This window comes from Theobroma umbraticum, unplaced genomic scaffold, assembly GCF_002168275.2.
Source record: "Theobroma umbraticum cultivar Fairchild unplaced genomic scaffold, ASM216827v3 scaffold_50.0, whole genome shotgun sequence".
Taxonomy (NCBI): Eukaryota; Viridiplantae; Streptophyta; class Magnoliopsida; order Malvales; family Malvaceae; genus Theobroma; species Theobroma umbraticum.
The window spans coordinates 8,692,803-8,707,306 of record NW_018397261.1 but is presented as its reverse complement, the minus strand read 5'-3'; the positions used below and the strand labels follow the sequence as shown (position 1 = coordinate 8,707,306).

The window sequence follows — 14,504 nt, the reverse complement described above, 5'->3', positions numbered from 1 at the left end:
TCCATAGAATGAGACCCTCAAAATTTTTAATTTGGAAAGATGTCCAATCTCTGCGGGGAGATCTATAATCTGAGTTCCATCAAGGTCAAGCTTTTCAAGATTCTTCAGTTCTCCAACATGACTAGGGAGTTGTATGAAGAGTTCACAACCTTTCAAAAGGAGTTCTCGAAGTTTAACCAAACTAGAAAGCGACTCTGGCAAAGATTTGATACTGGTGCCTGATAAGTCTAGGATTTCAAGGAGAGGCATGTGCTTGAAGAAACAAGATGGGATAGCCATCAGATCCAAGTTCTTCTGAAGGTACAGTTTAAATAGTGAGGGGCACTTTGGAGATTCCGGTAGGCCAGATAATTTATTATCCATCAAATGGATCTCTTTGGCCTCCCACCATAACTCTTCTTTTGGTGGTTTAATCAATCTCAGCCCTCCTTTCATAAGATATAATGGATGCGTTCGGGATTGGGGAATAACTAGGTTCACTAATATCTCATAGATCTCTTCTCGCAGTTCAACACAATTTAACACTGCAAAATTATTAAGCAGGAATATATCATTAAGACTTTGGAGAATATGGTCTCCTTCAACATAGGTACCAACCACACTTTCCTTGACCAAACATTGTATTAGTTCAAATCTGTTGATTTTCTTTCCCTTGTGATTCAGTATATAAAACTCAATGCAATGTCTTGTTTTCTTGTTCATATGATCCCAAACGAATGTTAACGCGTTAACCAGGACATTATCTATACCTTCTATCTGAGATGGAGGTAGCATGGTCAATCTTTGCACAGCAAGTTCCCACAATTTGACATCATCAGTAACTTTCTTCAAGGAACTGGCCATTAGAAGGATGGCAAGTAGATTCCCATGGCACTCTTTCACCATACATGCTGCCATCTGTTGGATACTTGGGGAAAGCAAAACTTCACCCACAATACTACGAAACAAATTCCATGACAACAAATGATCCTCCATTCTAATCTCCATGTCTACTTCCATTTTAGAAGTAAAGATTATGAACCTTGAATCACTATGTATATGGTCCACCAGCTTGTTAAGGTTTATTGAAAATGGGAGTGTAAAGTGATCCAGGTTCATGTTCTCATCATAATCATCTTCCGTAAGCAATAAGTTTCCCAGGGAGCACAAGTGGTCAGAATGTTCAGGTGTAAGGTCAACAGCATCAGAGCATCCACCTAGCCAAAACCCCTTCCGCAAGTGAAAGACGCCGTGAACCTTTGCCCCATTTTGATGTTCTGACACAGTAAAAACAATGACATATCCAAACTTCGAACCTATTTCTCGGTGTTGCTTTATTGCTTCTAACACCCTTTTCTTATCTCTTCCACTGATTGTAATACACCTGATATCTCCTCTGTTTATACATCTTAAGATTTGATGAACAGCTAAATCAACGGCCAAGTCTAATATTTCTTCTGGTACATAGAGTGTTTCTTTGGTAGACAACTCAGTATCTTCTACCTCAGTTTTACAATACGCAGGCATTGGCTGCAATTCATTTTCAGTTTCCATTGCTGCCCCTTCACTGTGACTTGGTGAAACTCTAGATTTTGATGTCTTTACACTAATTTTACTATGGTCCACTTCAAACAAGGGTCTTAAATCAGCTTCTGTAGGCCTATACAGGTTCTCAATTATGTCTCCTGGTAAAACTCGCTCAATATCATTCGTCAAGGGAACATCCAGCAGCTTCTGCAAGCGTACAGAAAGTTCGTGTAGCCTCATTATTAATGGCCAATGTTCCGCTACCTCTTTACCAAATAAAATCTTTTCTGTTGATTTTGCATCTCTCATGAATGCCAGGACATCTGTAATCCATTTCTCTGAGTCAAATTTGTCAATCATAATCATAGGATAAGATGAAAGTAGGAGTAGCACATCCTTCTTCCTGTTCAGCACCTTGCAGTTCTTCCTCACTTGATATTCGTAAAGGATTGTCAGAGGTGACGTACATGATGGCTTTGGAAACTCATTCAGGTTGAGCTTTGAATTTGGAAGCTCACTCGTCAGCTCGGTCGATGAAATGCAAGTTTGATCACCAGGATTGTATACGCTTGACTGAAGATTAGATTTTGAATCTTGTTTATCATATCCATCTAAACCACCTACAGTATTCGAAGGCTGCAAATATACATGAAAAATACTTATTTCACCAGAATATCAATATGTAAATTAATTTAATCTATCTATAAAAAAGACCCTAATCTAAACAGAATATGATAAAGAGTAGGTTCTGTACAGCTAGTATTTTAGGTGGTCTCGGAGGCATTACATCTAAGGCTATAGTGCAAGTGTGCCTTCCACAGAACTGCTCCTTGAAATCATGGTCAGAGTCCTCACTCTGGTAACTTCCCTTATGAGTAGGCGGGCTATGAGCTATGTACGTTGGCTTGGCTGCCATGGGGGAGGTGCTGCAGTTAATAATTGAAAGTGCCTTTTCTTGGGAAGATAGAATCTGTTTATGTAATTCACAAGCTTCTTTGGAAGCTTTGAGATACGCTGGAAGCTTCCTTGCTAGCATCATTCCTCGTATAAGCTCATTTCTAAGATTCTTATGTTCCCAGCTCTCCATTTCTCTGTCAAAAAAGAAAAGAGAGAGAGAGAGAGAGAAAAGTAAGATGTAGTACCATAAAGTCTAGACAATGGGAGATAAGGTGTCATCCACCAAGTGTGACTGAATACAAGACATTGTTATCTGAGGATGGAAAATTAATGAATTTGAAGCTAAAAGCATGTAGCAATATGAACTAAGAGTCGAGAATTAGCTATCAAATAATAATAATAATCCGCAAGGTAAGATGATTAGCATACATTAATGACACCATCTTGCCCAGACAATCTTAAAGACGCATTCTCTGACGTCGACTTAGTGCATTCAAAATTTTATTCTTGAAGTGCTTCCCACAAGGATCAACTTGATTTATGGGCTATTTTAAAAAAACAATCATGCAAACAAATTGCTTAGCGTAAGGAATTCGAGTATCTAGCTTGTATATGTATCTGTATCAGTGGGCGAGAAGTCTTGTGCAAAACAAGCAAAGTGTCGTAACATACGGGTTCGGGAACCCAACCGCTAGATGTGGGAAAATAAATATGTTAGGAGTTGCCACCAATCTTTTTTTATCTAGGTACGATTGGCCACCTATTAACTCGATTTTAGTCGACGAAGTCTTAAATTAATTTTAGATCTGTCAAAAAAACGAGAAACTAGTCTACAATTTTCTTTAGAGTCAGGTTTGGGAGTGAGGTTACACACGGGGAAAGATTAGCACTCCTTAGCGCCCATTCCACAAACGGTACCATTTAATCTTATGTTATCCTATTGAAACCTAGATCATTGATATTTCCTTAATCTTTGTTTATTAGTTAATTCTTTATTATATTAGTAGATTAAATCTTTTTATTCGGTTTTGCGAGTGCACATGATACAGTCGTAAAATGATGTTAGGATTTATCAATTTTAAATAATGAAAGCAATAACCTTGTATTGGAAAATCGTTCGTAGACCATCCCAACGATTTGGTGAAGTCTCGAAGTTTTCCTCACCTAGGGATATCCTCGAAAGAACTCGTCTCTACGAGCTCTTAGAGAAAATCCCATCATCAGAGTTCTCATTCCATTAACAAAAATCATATCACATGCCATGCTGAAATAAAATTATGAATGATGTCTATATGAACGCGTTTAAATATGATTTAGTTAACTTATAATTTATAGAACAATGTATTTAATAGTTTAAGGTAATTTGCTATCTTATTTACTTATTTAATTGTATATATCTTTTTTGAAAACACGCTATTTAAATCACTAATCTTTAATTAAAATTATGAGTTAATATATTTTATTTAACTATACATTTCGTATTTAATAAATAAATAAATAATTTTTAATATTTAAATTTTAATTTAATGATAGTTGTTTAAGCTAATTAACCAATTATACCTATTTAAGTTTCGATATAACATTATATAAATTTATTTATTTAACATTTAAAATGATTATTCGAGTTAATGAGTATTGGAATATAGAGTTTGGATTTATCCCGATGCTTCGGTGAAAATCCTCGTCGAATCCCGTACCTACGAAATTCACTCCAAAAGAGGCAACTCTTTGCCCTTTTTGGGTGAAATTCCATCATTAGATTAACTCAAGTTAACTATTTTATTTTAATATTTATAATTTTATATTATATTGTATGTTTTTATATTTATAAATACCTAGACAAATTTTTTCATATAAGTATTTCATTTCTTTTGCCTATATAACCCATTTATATTTTTGCTTCTCTCCCTATCTGTACTCATCCTTATAAATTATGTAAAACCTATCTATTCCACCCCAACTTAGTATTATCCTATTTCATTTTAATATATTTTTTAATTTAAGGTTTCCTTGTACATCTTCATTCTACACTTATATTTTCATAAATTTACCTACTAAATATTTTATAATTATGTCTAACATTTCACCATTTCCTACGTTTTATATTTCATTCTTGACATATTATAGTCTAAGGGGGTATTCCTCATCTTTATCAGTCTTAATCTAACACTAACTTTTTACTTTCCCTATGCTTAACTTATATATTTTAACCTAAATTTATCACTAACGTTATTTAGCCAGTCATCCCGTCTTATATGCATGTATTCTAACTCACTAAATCTTCTAATATACAATCAAGTATTTGTCCAATTTTTTTCATTTACAGCTCTTATATATTTTTCTATGTGCATATATTTCAGAAAAATAATAAAATTATTATATAGCTAATAAACAAAGAAAATAAGACCAAACCCAAATCAATAGTCACTGCAAACAATAAAAGTAAAAGTATTACCGGGATGGAAAAGGGATCTTCTTTTTCATCTCATGGGTGTAGGGTTTAGATTCAGAGGTTCTTGGGGGTTAGGATCGGAAAAGGGAGGTAAAGTTTAGTCCCACCGGTTGGAGTAAGGAGGGAAAAGAAAAAAAGAGAGCCTTTTGGAGAGAAGGAGAGTGAATGGCTGAAGAAAGAGAAAAAGAAGGAAGAAAGTGAAAGGGAGAGTGAAGAAATGGAATTTTCTGGTGAGGGAGAAGAAAAAGGACAGCTTTTTTTGAGAAAAGGGAAAGTGAACGGTTGAAGAAAGAGAAAAAAGAGGGAAGAAAGTGTAAGGGGAGGCGTTTTCTCTTTCTTTTTTTTTTTTTTCTTTCCCATACCAAACGGTATGTTGGAGTTTGAACACGGGCAACCGGACCAGACCAGCAAAACTCATTCGAAGCTCAGGTAATACTTTTATTTTGTGTAGTGCTTATTTATTGATTTGGATTTGATTTTGTTGAATTGTTTTTTTATTATTTTTTGTTTGTTAATTATATAATAATTTTATTATTTTTTTGAAATATATACACAAAAAAAATATATATAAAAGTTGTAAATAAAAAAATGGAAAATACTTAGATTGTAAATTAGAAAATTTAGTGAGTTAGAATACATGCATATATGACGATATGGATGGCTAAATAACGTTAGTCATAAATTTAAGTTAAAATATATATGTATGAGGAAAATTAAAGAGATACTCAATAATAAAAAATAGATAAATAAATAAGTAGATTTAGATGGAAGCTAAGTCTAGCGAAAGTAAAAAGTTAGTGTTAGGAATAAATTCATTTAGATTAAGACTCATATAGATGAGGAATGCCCCTTAGACTATAATATGTCAAGAATGAAATGTAAAACATAAGAAATGGTGAACTGTTAGATATAATTATAAAATATTTAGTATGTAAATTTATGAAAATATAAGTGTAGAATGAAGATGTACAAAGAAACATTAAGTGCTCGTTTGACTTAATTTTTTTTCAACTTATTTATTTTTTAAAAGTAAAAATCAAGTTAAATATAAATTTTGAAAAACTCTTAAAAAAAATTAAAGAATAAAATTTTTTTAAAAAAAGAGTTTTTGGAAAAGCTCCTATGAGAAGCTTTTTCTTCTCTTTTTTTTAAAATACAAAAAAAATTTTATTTTTGTTTCAAAAATATTTTCATCTGTTAAAAATAATTACAATATAACTCTCTCAAAAAAAGAAATACCGTTTACAATAATTTTAACCAAAATTATAACTTATAAAAAATAACTTATAAAAAAAATTTACCGAATAATTTCAGCTTAATTCTAAAAACTATTATTTTTTATAAGAGCTTTATAATAGCTTTTAAGTTAGAAAAAAGCTAAGCCAAATAGGCTCTAAATTAAAAAATATATTAAAATGAAATAGGGTAATACTAAGTTAGGGCGGAATAGATAGATTATATGTAATTTATAAATATAAGTACATATAGGGAGAGAAGATAAAACACAAATAGGTTATATAGGCAAAAGAAATAAAATACTTATATTACAAAATTTGTCTAGATTTTTATAAATATAAAAACATATAATATAATATAAAATTATAAATATTAAAATAAAATGATTAACTTGAGTTAATCTGATGATAGAATTTCATCCAAAAGAGGTAAAGAGTTGTTTTCAAGATGAATTTTTTAGGTGCGGGATTCGAGTAGAATTTTCACCGAAATGTTGAAATAAATCCAAACTCTATATTTCAATATACATTAACTCGAATAATCATTTTAAATGTTAAAGAAATAAATTTATATAATGTTATATCTAAACTTAAATTGGTATAATTAGTTAATTAGCTCAAACAATTATCACTAGATAAAATTAATTAAATTAAAATTTAAGTATTAAAAATTAATTATTTATTTATTAAATACGAAATATATAATTAAATAAAATATATTAACTCATAATATTAATTAAAGGTTAGTGATTTAAATAACATGTTTTTAAAAAAGATATATACAAATAAATAAATAAATAAGACAACAAATTATCTTAAACTATTAAATACATTGTTTTATAAATTATAAGTTAACTAAATCATATTTAAATGCGTTCGTATAGATATCATTCATAATTTTATTTCGACATGACATGTGATATGATTTTTATTAATAGAACGAGAACTCTAACAATGAAATTTCCTTAAAGAGTTTGTAAAGACGAGTTCATCTGTATCAACATTGACAGACTTAAGGCTCTTTTCTTAAATGATTGCCCCAGCATAACAAAGTTGCCTCCCCAAGTTGCAGAACTTCGTTTTCTTGAGGTGCTTGACATTCGAGGCTGCAAGATAATATTCATACCTCCACTTATTGGAAAATTAGTTTATTTGAGGTGCTTGCGGTGTCATACCATAAATGCAGCAATACAGAAGACTGTCGTGATATGGAAATTAATTACAATGTGATTTCAAGGCTTCTAAGATTGGAGGAACTGATGATTGACGTGACCTCCTATGGCCATTGGTGCGTTGATGTTGCAAGAGTCATTCAGGGAAGTGGCTTCCTTGGAGAATTTAACTACTCTCAGAATATGCTTTCCACAACCAGAGATCCTCAAATGTTAATGGAAAACAAGCCATCATAGAGGGATCACAAACAATTGACTTCATTTTGGTTTTTTGTTGACTGTGAAAACAAGAACAATCCTCCAATTCTTGACTACTTTGAGTACAAAGTATATTGATAAATGAGATACTGCTATCCTGGAAATGATTATTCTACACTTCGTGATGTCCTTCCTAAAACTGATGCATTGGAATTGGTCAGTCATAACAACATCAAATGTCTATCAGACTTCATGAATGTTGCCAGCCTGAACCATCTTCGTGGTTGTCTGATTGAAAGATGCAATGAAATGACAACTATTTTAGATGGCAACAAGGTAGGAGTTATAGACATCCTACCAATTCTGGAACAGTTACATTTAAGGAGTTTGCTCTGTCTGAAGAGTGTTTTTGAATGCCCTATTGCAGGGAAAAGCTTGTCAAAGCTACATACTATTGTAGTGAAGAGTTGCCCAAAGTTGACAAAGATATTGTCTAATGAAGTGATTCAACAGCTCTCAAAACTCAAGAAACTGGCGATTGTAAACTGTTTTGAGGTAGAAGAATTGATTGAGAACTGTTGGGGCATTCAACCATTTTCATATGAGCTTCAAAGTCTAGAGATCTTGGAACTAGTTGACTCGCCAAAATTAAGAACTATATGTGCAGGAGAGCCATTGGCATGGTGGTATTTAAAGGTGCTTAAGATATTTGGATGTCACAAGTTGAAATTGTTACCTTTCAACAAAGACAACGTGACGGAGCTAAAGTTAATTGAGGGAGAACAAAAATGGTGGGAGGCATTGCAGTGGCGAAACAGTGAGGTAAGAGACCACCTTCAATCCTTTGCAGCCTAAGGTGAACGTTTCTTTTGGTTATCCTAATTTGTACAGCTATAATTACAACAGTTAAGAACAACATAAGATTTGCACTGCTTTGATTGAAAGGGTGTTGTAGAGTTGAAATGTTAGCAGCCGTTGGATTTGGAGATTCCTCGCAGTAGTTACCTTTCAGAGTAGCATAAAGAAAAACTTTGAACATATGCCTGAAATTTGTTGCTTTTAACAATAGGTTACTTCCAGGATACATCAATATGCCAGAATTTCAATAAAGCAATTGGTTAAATATCTTCACAGATTTTCAGTTTTCAATCAAAGAACGGAGATTGCAAGAGAAAACAAAATAATGAAAAAGCTCTTTATTTCCAACCGCTGCACGTAGTTGCAGGTATTTACCAAAGACAATTTCAACATAATCACGATAAAACTTGACGGGGATTATAGCGAACAACAAATTCTTGAAATACCTGCCAATGTTCTGGGATTGAACCCTTAGCGTGATGGTATCCATGTTGGAAATGTATCTCTCTAAATCCGATAAAAGGTTTTATATCAGGGAAAATTAAAGGTGCATGCACCACCTGCAAATGCCTGCTCAGAGAAAATAAACTATCACCCATGTTGGTGAGGCTTCGACCTTCAGCATTTCTTTAGGCAATTTATTCAAAAGCAGATCCACCTATGAAAACTGCCATGGTTCCACATTTAGCTTCTGCACTGCTGAGAATGCATTTTTGTGCAAGACCTATCACTTTAATCATGAACAATGGGAAGAATATTCTAAAAAACAGAGAGAACTCTGACCAAAAACAAACGAACAGAAGTGCCCAGTGGTTCTTCTTATTGTTTTTGTTGGGTTGGAGGAATCAGACATTAGCCCTTTGTGAAATGTTCATCCTCCATTTTTAAGCCCATTATCTGCCTATTTACTAGTACTGCTTGGATGACATATTCCCTCCGAATTCAAAAGAAATTACCTACCTGGTTGTTGCCCAGCGCCCTTGCGTCTCTCTCCTTGTTTAAGTTGAAGCTGGGTGCATAATTCCCTCTTCTGCCAATTGTGCCTTCACATCTCTCTCCTTAATAAGTGGGGAAAAGATACTTCAATTACGCCTTCACATCCCTCTTCCACTCCAATGCTTCCCACCAGCGACTTTCGCCTTTGATCACCTTCAAATATTCACCTGACATTTCCATCGGAGAAAGACTCTTAAGCTTCGGGCAATTGTAAAACCCTACTTTTTCCAGTTCTGGAGCAATGCGCAAACCACTAGAAATGCTAACAAGATTTGGCACGTAAAGCAGTGATATTCTTTTCAAGCTTGGAAGAAAGCAATTTGGTTGTGGTGCTGAGTTTCTGGACGCATGACCTATTGGGTTCACAAGACTGGTCAGTTGAGGGCAGTGTTCAACGATGAGCTCTTCTAAATTGGCAAGATTAGAAACCAAATCTGGTGAGAACATGGTAGTCAATCTGGGGCATTTATGAAGTGCAAGGAACTTCAGGCTAGCTAGGCAGTGCTGATGAACAGGCCCCTTCCAAATGCACTCCAAATTCTTCATGTAATATATATTCAAGTCTTGCAGATTTCCAAGTGCATTAGTTTGTTCTTCAGGAAACTCTGCACAATCAATGATGGTTTGGACTTCATAACATTCAGTCAATAAGCAAAATTTTAGCCGCCTGGTATTCTTAATTCCGAAATCCGACAAACTCTTGGCGGTAGCATGACCTTCCAGGAAAAAAGCTGCGCTGTGGTTGAGTGCCGTTCTCATTTCATTAGGAATATCCTTGCCTTGGACAAACTTCAAGCATTTGTCACCATTGTTGAACTGAGCTTCAACTTCTTCTGGTACTCGAGATATGACCTGCTGTTTGTGATTACCAACAGTAAATCTGAAACGTGGCAAGGGGTAATGGAGCAATGATGTGCTACCTGTTCTGCGTTTTAACAAAGTTTCAATGCTTGGCAGGTACAAACTAAGCTGTCAAAGTTTTCAGCTTGCAAGCTTCCTCAATAGCGGCTTTAACAGTTGGATTCCAACGTTCATCATCTGGATCAACATCAATGCTTAATTCATTTAATTTAGAGAGACCTGAAATTGTTCCAGGGTGAATTATAGTATCTCTCTGCAACCTTGTTTTGTTACAGTTAATGTATCCGTAGAATGATACCCTCAAAATTTTTAATTTTGAAAGATGTCCAATCTCTACCGGGAGATCTATAATCTGAGTTTCATCAAGGTCGAGCTTCTCAAGATTCTTCTGTTTCCCAACATGGCTAGGGAGTTGTATGAAGAGTTCACAGCCTTTCAAAAGGAGTTCTCGAAGTTTAACCAAAGTAGAAAGTGACTCTGGCAAAGATTTGATACTGGTATGCGATAAGTCCAGGATTTGAAGCATAGGCATGTGCTTGAAGAAACTAGAAGGGATAGCCATCAGATCCAAGTTCTTTTGAAGGTACAATGCAATTAGTGAGGGGCACTTTGGAGATTCTGGTAGGTTAGACAAGTTATTATCCATCAAATGGATCTCTTTGACATCCCATTCCTCTTCCTCTGGTGGTTTAATCGGTCTTAGCCCGCCTTGCATGAGATATAATGGATGCATTTGTGGTATAAGTAGGATTTCTAATACCTCGTAGAACTCTCTTCGCAGTTGGACACAATTTAACGCCACAGAATTAAGCACACCCTCTAGCTTTACAAACTTAAGCAGGAATGCGTCAACAAGACTTCGGAGAATATGGGTTCCTTCATCATAGTTATCAACCAGACGATCCTTGATCCAATGTCGTATGAGTGAGACTCTTTCGATATTCTCTCCCTTGGGATACCATGTACAAAGCTTAATGCAGCGTCTTGTTTTATTGTTCATACGTTCCCATATGAATGTTAATGCGTTAACCAGGACATTATCTATACCTTTTATCTGATATGGAGGTATCATGGTCAACCTTTGTACAGCAAGTTCCCACAAGTTGACATCATCAGTAACTTTCTTTAGAGACCTGGCAATTAGAATGATGGCAATTAGATTGCCACGGCACTCTTTCACCATACATGCAGCTCTCTGTTGGATACTAGGTGAAAGCAAAACTCCACCCACAATCGTGCAAAACAATTATCATGACAACAAATGATCCTCCATTCTAATCTCCATGTCTGCTTCCATTTAGAAGTAAAGATTAGGAACCTTGAACCGCAATGTATACGATCAACCAGCTTGTTAAGGTTTATCGAAAATGGGCGTGCAAAGTGATCCACTTTCATGTTTTTGCCATAATCATCCACCCTAAGCAATAAGATGTCTGAATATTCAGGTGTAAGGTCAACAGAATCAGAGCATCTACGTAGCCAGAAACCCTTCTGTAGGTGAAAGACCCCATGAATGTCTGCCCCAGTTTGATGTTCTGACACGGTGAATACAATGATATATCCAAACTTGGAACCCATATCTGGGTAGTGCTTCATTGTTTCTATCACCCTTTTCCTATCTCTTCCACTGATTTTAATACACATGATATCTCCTCTGTTTATACATCTTAAGATCTGACTAACAGCTAAATCAACTGCCAAGTCAAATATTTCTTTTGGTACATGTAGTGTTTCTTTGGCTGACAACTCAATGTCTTGTACCTGATTTTTACATCTTGCGGGCACTGGCTTCAATTCATTTTCAGCTTCCATTGCTGCCCCTTCATTGTGACTTGGTGAACCTCTAGATTTTGAAGTCTATCCGCTGCATATATTTTGTTCCACTTGCATCAGGGGTCTCAAAGCAGCTTCTGTTGGCCTATACAGCTTCTCAACTATGTCTCCTGGTAAAACTTCCTCAATATCATTCTTCAAGGGAACATGTAGCAGCTTCTGCAAGCATGCAGAAAATTTCTGTAGCCCCATCATTAATGACTGATCTTCCGCTACCTCCTTTCCACATAAAAACTTTTCTATTGATTTTGCATATCTCATGATTCCCAAGACTTTGGTAATCCATTTCTCTGAGTTAAATTTGTCAGGCATAACCATAGGATAAGAAGAGAGCAGGAGTCGCACATCCGTCTTCCTGTTCAGCGCCTCGCACTTCTTCCTCAATACATTTTCATAAAAGTCTCTCCACATCGGATATGACTCAAATGATTCCTCAGGAAACGCATTCAGGTCGAGCACTAAATTTGGAAGCTCATTGTATACACTTGCCTGAAGATTAGACTTTGAATGTTTGTCATTTCCATCGACGCCACATACAGGCAAATATTGAAATATACGGTGAAAAGCACTTATTTCACTAGAATGTCAGTATCTAAATTAATTTAATTTATCTATAAAAAAGACCCTAATCGAAATGGGAAATGATAAAAGAGTAGGCTCTGTACAGCTAGTATATCGGGTGGTGTTGGAGGCATCACATCGGGGGCTAGAATGCAAGTGTGCCTGCCGGAGTAAGTAACGCTGAAGATCATTGGATTTTCACCTGCTCTTTGGGCATGCTTTGCAGCCAAACAGCCTTGGGTAAATAGATTTGCGCACCAGTAGTACACTCTGTAAGAAAGAGAAGAGAGGTTATTTCATGTTTTAAGCTCAGTGAAACTTGAAAATCCTTTCATCAAAACAAAATTAGACACACGAAATACATCTACATGACATGTCTTTGGGACGTGAACTCTTAAGGAATTGGGAGTAATTATCAAATATCCACAAATGTCTAGGCGGTTATTCTATATTAAATCATGCCATAGGTTAGGCATCAGGGTCCGCACTAACTTGCAGTCAGCAATGCTCGTATTGATAAAAAGATCTTATGTATGGGATCTATTTAAAAAAAGAACTCCATTATGAAACTGCAGCTTAAGAGTTCATTTTAAATCTGTCCATGAGTTGGTTTTTGAGCGGCCTAAATTGATTCTTTGTGATAATATTTAAGTAATTTGTTTTTATATTTTATATAGAAATTGAAAGGTTTAATATCCAAAACTTTGTACTGCTTAATAAGAATTCATATCATACTTTTTATACTTTTTTTATTATAATTATTTTCTTTTTGAAGTTCACTTAAACTATAGTAATTATTTAAGTTTTATTACTACGACAACATTTTGAAATTGTTCATTATCTTATAACTTATTGAAATAATTAAATATTATTTAATAAGAAATATTTGCATAAAACATGTGTCAATATTCACATAAAAAATTCAAAAAAAAATTATAGTCACATAAAAAAAATGTGTTGATGAAAATAATACGTTTAAAACCTCTTGTTTGAAAGTAACGTAGTAGATATACTAGCTAAATCCAGCTGATAGCAAGATATATACAGATTATTTACTGGAGTGTTGGGCGGCTGAAGGATTTCTTGGCAACATTGATGACAGGAGGAGTCTTCAGGATGCAAGAGACAAAGGATATGACATATTGGGACATCTGACCAATGTGTCATTGCTAGAGAAAGGTGAAAGAATGATTTATGTTCAAGTGAACAATAGTGTCAGACAATTTGCCTTGTACATTTCCTCACAAGACCCTGATTGCAAATTTTTTGCTCCAAAAGGTGAAACTTCACCTTATACCCAAAGACTGAAAGAGTGGCAACAGGCAAAAAGGATCTCTATGATTGAAGGAAAACTGCATGACTTGCCAGAAAGTCCACACTGCAACAAACTTTTGTCTCTGTTACTACAGAAAAACCCCGATTTGGTCACAATTCCACCATTATTTTTTAAGAACATGCAGAAGCTCCTAGTTTTGGACTTGTACCAAACAGGCATTGCATCACTACCGTCATCTGTATCAAAGTTGATTAGACTTGAGGCACTTTTCTTAAATGGTTGCCCCAACGTAACAAAGTTGCCTCCCCAAGTTGCAGAACTTCATTTTCTTGAGGTGCTTGACATTAGAGGCTGCAAGATAACATTCATACCTCCTCTTATTGGAAAATTAGTTCACCTGAGGTGCTTGCGGATGTCATATCGTATGTGCAGCGATACAGAAGACTCTCGTGATAAGGAAATTGATTACAAGATGATTTCAAGTCTTTCAAGATTGGAGGAACTGATGATTGATGTGACCTCCTATGGCCATTGGTGCATTGTTGCAAAAAGAGTCATTCAGGAGGTGGCTTTCTTGAAGAATTTAACTACTCTTAGAATAAGCTTTCCGCGACCAGAGACCCTCAAAATGTTAATTGAAAACAGGCCATCATGGAGGG

The 14,504-nt window shown here is 35.0% G+C and overlaps 2 protein-coding genes across 2 annotated transcripts in view; one reads left to right on the top strand and one right to left on the bottom strand.

The window, feature by feature from the left end:
* Positions 1-14,504, top strand: part of LOC110417753 (disease resistance protein At4g27190-like) — a 17,624-nt gene that overhangs the window by 2,359 nt on the left and 761 nt on the right. The window contains 1 exon segment of the mRNA XM_021430265.1: positions 13,590-14,504. This exon segment is cut by the window's right edge and continues 123 nt beyond it. Within this exon segment, the coding sequence (XP_021285940.1) occupies positions 13,590-14,504 (915 nt within the window).
* Positions 9,405-11,987, bottom strand: LOC149527149 (disease resistance protein RPS2-like). The gene is given in 3 exon segments (XM_089783765.1): positions 9,405-10,287; positions 10,289-11,380; positions 11,494-11,987. Coding segments are annotated over 3 exon segments (2,469 nt in total).